Here is a 9384-nt window from a genome sequence, read left to right as displayed (position 1 = left end):
ATAAGTTTGGTTGGTCTTACCATAATATGTCCTGTTTCTCTATTCAGCAGTGGTCTCAGGTGTGGTTTGCAGTATGCTAATACAACTGTCTGTCCTTCGGGCTGATATAAGGATCTCCAACTAGTGGTTGTAAACATAGACAACAGAGCACTATCTTCCTCTATAATCTGGCGAATCTGCCCGCTGCTGTCATACCCCACTACTCTCTGACATCGACAGTCTGTCACCCATTCACCCATGTCACCCTTCACCCATTGTTTCTTCTCATCTGCTGTGGCAAAAGCTTGCACGGCTGTAAGAGAATCAGAAGGGAGTGTGAATGAGTCACAGGTAAAAGAAGGTAAAAGAAGGTTCTGTTCTCATAGCTGCGTCCTTCACCGTGGTATCAGCTTACTTGTTGCCTAAAAACACAAAATCATCACTTTTAGAATGTGGGCCACAATGGGCATAATCATTGACATGGAGCACATGGGGGGGAAACACAACACGAGACATGGAACAGAGTCTGACAGTTACTACTTGTTATACATTTTCAAACCTCTTTAGACTAAACTTTTTGTTTTATTTTAAATACAGAGACCGCATCATTATTAAATAGGTCATGAACTGCATTTTAAAATTATTTGATAATGTCTCTATTGACATGATATGCTTATGCTAGTATGATTTGATATTTAAAAATAAACTGATATTTTCTACCCTTATTGTTTAGCACTCTGACTTGAACCCACTGCTGTGATTGGCTAACATCTTTTCATATGAAATAAGTATTACATGTGTAGCTCTCTCAAAAATGTTTAATACATTTTTAATGTTACAGTTTATGAGATCAACTAATCATGGTGAATATTAATTCACCTATTAATGAATTCTAATCATCATTATAGCATTATATTTACATCTACTCCCATCGGATGAAAGGTTGCAGTGATGAGCATTGTCAGACTGTTGAGAGCATGAATGCAGTGATCTTCACATTACAACTTGAGTTTGAACTTTCACAAATTTCAAGATAACTAACAGTGCAAACATGATGTAAATAAGAGATTCTTTGTACATAGACAGCGTCATTGAATATAAACTTGCACTGTGATTGACAGCTCCATTTGGGAAAGGGCTAAACTGTTATGCAGTTGCATTTATTTATACCATAGTCCCGTGTTTCCCCACAAGCTTGCACCCTATTCTGGAATATATGCAAAATGCAAATGTTGAAGTGGCAGAGATCGAGATTTCCCTGGTAAGGCTGTACACAATACAGCGCTCTGCTCACAAAAGCTGCTTAATCCGAAATTACAGGTGCATGAAAATAATTTATTATTATATAATGGAAAAGTTTTTGATTTTTTTTGTAATTTAATTAAAAAAGCTACCTTTCTTATATTCTAGGTTCATCGCACACAAACTAAAATATTTCAAGAGTTTTTTGTTTTAATTCTGATGGTAAAGATTTAGTAGCTCAAAAAATATGAATATTTTCTCAAAGATCAATCAAAAAAATATTTACAAAACAGGTAATGTTTTAAGATCTCCAAAAGCAGGTTTAATTATGTACTCAATACTTTGGCTCCTTTTGCACAAATTAATGCTTTAAAATGAAATGCTAAATTTACTTTCATCTCAAAAGAGGACTTTGGACCACTGAGCAACAGTCCAGTTTTTTTTCCTCCTTACACCAGGTGAAATACTTTTGACTTATTTTTTTATTTATTTTTTCTGGTTCAGGAGTGGCTTGGTTCTAGGAATGTGACAGCAGTAGCCCTTTTCCTTAGTCCACTCTTTTTGAAGTTCTCCCAAGTTCTTGACAATTTTCCTGACAATCTTCCCAAGGCTGTGGTCATCCCTGTTGCATGTGCACCTTTTCCTACCACACTTCAACCTCAGTCAACTTTTTATGAATATATTTTGATACAGCACTCCATGAACAGCCAGCCCTTTCAGCAATGACCTTCTGTGGCTTCCCCTCCTTGTGGAGGGTGTTGTTGATTATCTTCTGGACAACTGTCAAGTCAGTAGTCTTTCCCATAATTGTGGTTGCGTGTTCTAAACTAGCCCAAGAGCTACCCAGTACTTATACTCAAAATTAATCAAACTAATCAAGCTCAAAATGGAATAATGTAATTTTTTAAGCGGGAAATCGTAAACATCAGAATTAAAACAAAAACTCTTTAAATATTTAAGTTTGTGTGCAACGTATCTAGAATATAAGAAAGTTTGCTTTTTTAATAAAATTACAAAAAATAAAGACCTTTTCCATGATATTCTATTTTTATGAAAAGCTCCTGTACATGCAAGATTAAATAAAAATGACATCCAATTTTCTGTAGACAGTCCCTCAGAAATACAGTGATATAAAAACACACACTCAATGTATTGGAAACACTGTAGTCTCATAATTGAAGTGTAAATTCTGCAGATTACATCATTGTCCATTACTGGTTTCAATAAAAGCTGTTTTTGGATTAACAAGGAAGTTTTGAGCTCTGAAACTTACTGGATGTTTTTGTAGTACAATGACCTCTTAAATGTCTGAACATTAAGGGAAATTTGATTTCTCAATTAATTAGCTCTGATATTCACAAAATCATATCTCACTTAAACTCATTATTGCAAAACTGTATGTATCTACTGTACATTACATCCATAAATGAATCTTAATTGAACATCCAATGTGTTTTATTTGTACACTAATCCCACACTCAAAATATAAATCAATAAAATATATATAAAAAATTTTCACTGAACAGTTTTTAATATTTTCTACTGAAATTATACCATCTTTATAAGCACAGGTTAATTTGTATTAATGTCATAACAAACCTCTATGTAATTTTTTTTGGGAACATTGTTTTGTTTACAATTAAAGTCTATTATTATTATTATTATTATTATTTAATATATTTGCTTTCTGCAAAAGAAATAAAGTCATACAAGTTTGAAAGAGAGACAGATACAATAAAATGTGAGGTAGATGAGATACAAACCTTTACTGTAAAAATATATAGATATATATGTACAGGTGAATATGTTGTATGGGGATAATGTATGTGTAGACACTTATGCTGTAAAGTATTAGAGTTAATCTGTTAAAAGTTTTTTAGAAGTATTTCTTTCAATGTCTCAGGGAGGATTCGGAGAAATGAGTACTATGACTCTTCCTCTGACCACAGGGTGTCACTGTGATGTTTCATTGGTGGAATCCCTTGTCTGCTGTTCTCATAAACTACTGTTACATAATCATCATCCTCAGTGCAGAGACTGAGAGAGAACAGAGACTCCCACTCAGGCAGTGGCTCGTTCTCTCTGTGAAAATTTAATGAGAAAATGTAATGCTTACAGTGGCGTATTGATGTTTGTTTCCAGCACATGTGCCATTATCACTTATATAAAAGGTGATTTGTGTATGAAGGTAGAGTATGTACAGTAAGTACATGAATATCAGTAAGCCTGAAAAGTTCCTTAAAGAAAAATGCTAGCTTTTGGACACAATGTATGGAGTGTCAATAGTGAAAAGAACAATATAGTTAATCAAATCACTGTTGAAGTATTGAAAAATGTCTTACTTTGACAGATTAACACAAACAGATATACATGGCTTGACTTGACTCAAGGAGAGGTGTGATTATTATGTTTCCAAGCATTCTTGTACAATTTTCACTTAGCAGACCATATGGGATAAAATCCCAAACACCCTTGCAGTGTCCTAGCAACCACCCAATCACTATAGCAACCACATAGCATCACACTAACAACCACCCAGAATACTGAGCAATTGCATAGCAACACCCAGGTGGCCAGCAACAACACAGAACACCCAAACAATGCCCTAGCAACCGCCCAAAACATTAGCAACGGCATAGCAACACCCTGGTGACCAGCAACAACACAGAACACCCAAACAATGCCCTGGCAACCACCCAAAACACTTTTGCAACTGCATAGCAACACCCTGGTGACTGGCAACAACACAGAACACCCAAACAAACACATAGCAATGTGCTTACAACCCAGAACACTTTATCAGCTGTTTAGCTACACCCTAGCAAAAATCCATCATTGTGACAAGTTGCATCATCAAGCTCATTTTAAACTTAATTTTAAATACAAAGTCATAAAAATACACAATTGTTAACTTAATGTGCACTCCATTATGCAATATTATTTACATTCATTTTGTCTGGAAAAAGGTTCCTGTCACTCTTTGCTATAAATTATATAATTTTTATTGTTGTAGTTTGATTTGAATTGGTATAAAAATCTGTTTATTTCTGTACTCACTTAGCCTATTAATAAATATTTCCAAGTGCAGATAATTATGTTGTTTAATGCATATCGTATGCAGTCCATTCACCTTTCATCTCTCCATTCATTTCACACCGGAAAGGCAGTATCATTCAGCGATATTAACAAGTGTGGGTCAGCTTGATGTCTTGGTTTTGATGTGGTAATGTGATTCGTTCAGATGCACTTGTGAGCCGGACTTGCGCAGTTGAGGCTGTAAGCTGGAGAATTTTAAGATCATATTGAGCACTGAAGACTCCACGCGTCTCACTACTGCCGTCGCGAGAGTGTGTGATTACCCTCATCAGCGTCGTGAGCGCGAAACGCTCGTCCGGCTGCAGGTGCATTTACGGATGCGACGCGTGGGAAAGGGAAGCATATGCCCCGCGCTCGCTGACAGCCTCCGTCCATCTCAGCTGGTAGTAACTTGTGAGCCTGGAGAATGGCAGGTGCCAAAAAAACCGAGTCGCCGTCCGAAATCGACCCAGACGTCAAGACCGAAGCCAGGAAATCCTTCGAGCACATTTGGCCCAATGCGGCAGTGCCGATTCGGACGATGGGTTCTTTTGAGAGCGATGCTGGTCAAAGGTACCGCAGTCCCGTTTCAAGCAGCATGTGTGTGTGAACACTGTTTGATAACAAAACTGCAGCCTCCTCCAGCACGCGCCACATTCACTGAGATTAAAGATATTGAATTACGATAGATGGATGAATAGCCTAAATCATATATTTCCCGTTTATTATAGCTTGCATGTAAATAGTGGGTGATTCTGTTCAAGTAGACTTTAGAGAATCACATCGGTGCATCTTTTCTATTCGTTTTGATCACTGTCAATGCACACCATTACAGTCGAATACAGGAACGTCTCTGACAATTCTGTGGACTGTGTTAACATTAATCTGCCACAAAGATCACATAAAGCCACCTAAAATGTAACATGACTGACAGGAGGCTGCTGCATCTCTTTCTCTTATACCTCTACTCACCCAGTTATCTGATCTATCTAATCTAAGTTATCTAATAGCTCTTTATTACATTAAGAAATAACATAGCTGTAGATATTGATTTTATGTTGTAATGCAAACCACCGGTGTTCCGCTCTTTTGAACAATTCACAAAGCTTGAATAGTTGAAACCTAATTTCTGTCATATACTCACCTTGTTCCCTTATAAACAAATAATTTACCAGTGGCTTTTAAAGTGCTGTTGAACAAACAAATGTTTTTTCATTGTCATATTTGCTCTGTGTGGCCTGTATATCATATTCATATATGTTTAATGTGCATTTGTGTGACCAATACACCTCAGTCATTACTTTTGAATGCATGTTTTATTTCCTGACTTATTTGTCGAATGTTATTGGATCCAACTGGCAGATGAGTTTACCTATATTAATAAGTTTTAAATAATACAACCTGATGGTCATATATTTCAGTTATGTTTATTGACTGAAGATGAACAGAAACCTGAGGCTGCACAGCATGCTATCACTTATTAAGGTGGTATAAACTTCAGTCTAAATGCAAATGACATGAAATATGATCATTTCATTATGGTTTGGTTAGGCAAACTAATCATTCATAATGATTTTCTTTATGCACAGTCCACACCCAGCTCTCATCTCACTCTAAAGCAGTTTTTTCAATGTGAGCTGAAGCTTTCTGCAGAGTTTGTTTCATATCTGTTCAATGATGTCCTCTAATGTAATCCACTCCAACTGCCCATTCAGACTATTGCCATATTGTATACAGCGATAATAGTACACAAAGGCACTTGTGTTCTCAGTTGAGCTGAAAAGAGAGATAAGCAAAGAGAGAGCAGCAGAGTTGTGTAAAAATATCAAAAATATTATTTCTAAGGAACATAGATTGACAAATGGATTATGGTTGTCTTTTAGTTGCTTCTTTGAGTTTCCCAAGACTCAGCTTTTTTTTTTTGGTCTTTTTTTTTTTGTCATTAAAGTGCACTTTAAAAACATTTATGAATTGTATATGGTCTAATTGCTCTAAGTATAAACTATTTAAATATATGCATGTATATTCTGGTTTGGAGATCATATGTTAAGATCATTGGAAATATTGTTTGGCAAACATTAAATTCATAAGTGTTTATGATATTTTGCCTTATGCAGTAGCCCTCTCTTCTAGACCTTATTTATCTTCTAGCACCTTTTTAAAACTCTTTAAACAGTGGATATGAAGGCTTTTAATCAGACTTGTGTTGTGATGTCTAAACCCATAAACCTGTCAATCCCTGAGGGTAAAATATTTTGCTGACCGGCAGTTTAATTGACATTTATTAGTTGTATAAATAAAATATGATCTTAATGTAACATCTTTTGAGTCCTTCAGGGCTTGGAAGAAAGAAGTATGTCAATCCCTCTGTCTCTTTAATGATCCGCCCAGTGGATGCCTTAACAACACTATATAATAGGAAAGTCTTTCTTGGCATTAGTTGCTAAGAGCAGACTATAAATAGGGCACAAGCTTAGACAAGGATGATTAGGAATCTTAATTAACTGTCTTTCATATGATCATCATGTTCAGTAATTGTGGTAAAAAAAAAGAAGCTATGCTTACAAAAAAATACAATAAAATAAAGTTCATTGGCACTTTCTTGATGTGACATTATATTTTGACAAACACTTAATCTTAACACTGCTTTTAATGTTATATTATTAGACATTTTTAAAGTAATTTTATGAAAATAGAGGAACAATATTGCTGAAATCAATTTCAGTTTTTTTTTTTTTAGCTGATGAATGATACAAAACATTTGCCTGCCAATTAGAATACACTTTAAAAATCTCAATCATTCAAAGCCACAGATAACAGAACTGTAACAGAATTGAGTGCTTATAATAAACAGAATGTTATTTTCTGTTAGCTATCATTATCTTTATAGTTACAGTTCTTAGTGTGAATGAGCCTTGATGGGTTGAAAATACCACGGTTTATTTTATGCTGTACATATTATTAGATGATAAAAAAGACTCAACTGCTTAAACTCAGCGCATCTTGTTTTCTAACCATTGAACAAACCATTTTCTATGATATTTGATAGTAAAAGACAAACAAACTATTATAAGTTTGCCACAAAGTAAAAAAGGCTTTGATGCAGTGATGATAACCATAGATGACTTCATTGAGAGCCTCAACATAAAGCATTATGATCTACAACATGCAAAATGCTGACTAATTGGCAAATGTTTAAAACATATCATATGAGGTTTATACACACCACTTTGGTTGTATGTTATTTTATACCATGAACTGAAAAGCTTACATTAGTGCCAGTTGTGTTAAGTGTTACCCACACATCGCTTGACCATACTGTGTAGTACCAGAGTTGTACCTGAATTAGCTGATGACTGGTCTTTCAAGTTTTTTTCAAAAGTAGCAGTTTTAGTCTACTGGTCTACTTTTAGACCACTTTGGGACACGTTTTGATTATATTGAAAGGCATTTGTCTGAACAGTCTGCTCTTTCCATTTCTTTTTTGAGCACTTAGTGTAGACAGCAAGGAGTGAAAGAGAAGGAAGTTGTTTGCAAAGTTAGCTCTTGTTAAAATTGTGGGGGTTTTGCCCATCATGTTTTTGTGTCAGATGACAAATTTTGTGCTTCATAACGGTTATATTTTTCATAAATTCCTGGCTAGCTGTCAAATGAGAGACCTATGTAGGCAAAACTCATTGGGTTTGTACAAAAACAATATCAGAGCAGTCTGCGACATATACAGTATCAAGTTTTTTAGTTGGTACACTAATTCAACAAATTCTTAAAAATGAGTGTTACATAAGTGTATTACACAGTGTATTGTAAGCCAGAATATGAAGGGATTGGTTTCATACAATGACAATTTAAATGAATCATATGCCACTGTGAGCTTTACATAGATCAGCTTTGTAAAAGATCCACAGCTTCAGAGCAGCTCACAGTGAGAGTGAAATGTTTCTGAGGGTGCTGTGAAATGCTGTGGTGCAGTGCAGGGATTGTATTTGTACTGTATGTAGGTGTAGCTTTAGACAAGCAAAAAATCATCTAGTCCAAAACTCCAAAAGCAGGGACTCAGCAGTCTGAAATCCGAACTGAGCATCATATTCCTTCCTTCTACACTCTATTTCATCAGACTAGAAATTTTCTTTTTGTGAGCAAGTAGGGTTTTTTTTTAGATATTTTTGGTATTTCTGTAATTATGATAAAGATGATTGTTTTCAAACTTTATTATTAATATAAATGCAATATTCAGATATTTAATTAATTAACCATTCATTTTTTTGTGGATCCAGAAGTTTCATAAACTGCATGTTCTTTAGTAAAAAAAAAAACAGACCAAAATTGGTATCTTAATTTTTTTACATTTTGATTTTAGATTGTTAATATATTGTAAATATATAAATTAGTTTCACAAAGATGTTCAGAGGTTAGGTGCTCAGTACAAGTTATTGAGCAGAGATGACAGAGCAACTCTTCCAAGGAAAGACACATGCTCACTGTGAGGGAAGCCATACCGTGGAAGAATGCACATGTGGGATCACCCAAAAGGGGAGGAATCCCTACACATGGGCGCCTAGCACAAAGGTTGACCCTGGCCATACAAGCAAGTGCTATTCCTGGTGTCTGATGCTTCACCACATCTGACTGCCAAGGGTGTTGGAGGAACTCCAAACAGGTTTTGCAAAAGGGGAACTTGCCTGTGAAGCAAATTAGTACTGATATCTGGTCCATGGGGAGAATGCCTGCAAAAAATGCCTGCAGGTCCCCTACCCTCTAAGCCAGCACAGTCAGGAACACCGTCTTTAGAGACAAGGAATTTGAGCTCAACTGACTGAAGAGGTTCGAACAGCTCCCTTTGTAAGGTCGTTAGGACAAAGGAGAGATGCCAAATGGGTACCAGATGAAGGCGGGGAGGATTTAGCCTCACACCATTAAGAAACCTGATTATCAGGTCATGCTTTCCTACAGAATTACCATCTTCTGCATTGTAATGTGCAGCAATAGCAGCAGCATACACTTTTAGATTGGAGAGAGACAGCCTCCGCACCAGCCCTTCCTGCAGGAAAGAAACACAACCCTGACCATGAATTTGTTGAGATAACAACA

The 9384-nt window shown here is 35.9% G+C and overlaps 1 protein-coding gene across 1 annotated transcript in view; it reads left to right on the top strand.

The window, feature by feature from the left end:
• The first annotated feature begins 4363 nt into the window (after positions 1-4363).
• LOC113079377 (potassium channel subfamily T member 1-like) overlaps positions 4364-9384 on the top strand; it is a 54311-nt gene continuing 49290 nt past the window's right edge. Inside the window, 1 exon segment of the mRNA XM_026251633.1 lies at positions 4364-4869. Within this exon segment, the coding sequence (XP_026107418.1) occupies positions 4724-4869 (146 nt within the window). The 5' untranslated portion in view covers positions 4364-4723.

This window comes from Carassius auratus, chromosome 5 (genome assembly GCF_003368295.1).
Source record: "Carassius auratus strain Wakin chromosome 5, ASM336829v1, whole genome shotgun sequence".
NCBI classification, from domain to species: Eukaryota; Metazoa; Chordata; class Actinopteri; order Cypriniformes; family Cyprinidae; genus Carassius; species Carassius auratus.
This window is presented reverse-complemented; position numbering and strand designations above follow the sequence as displayed.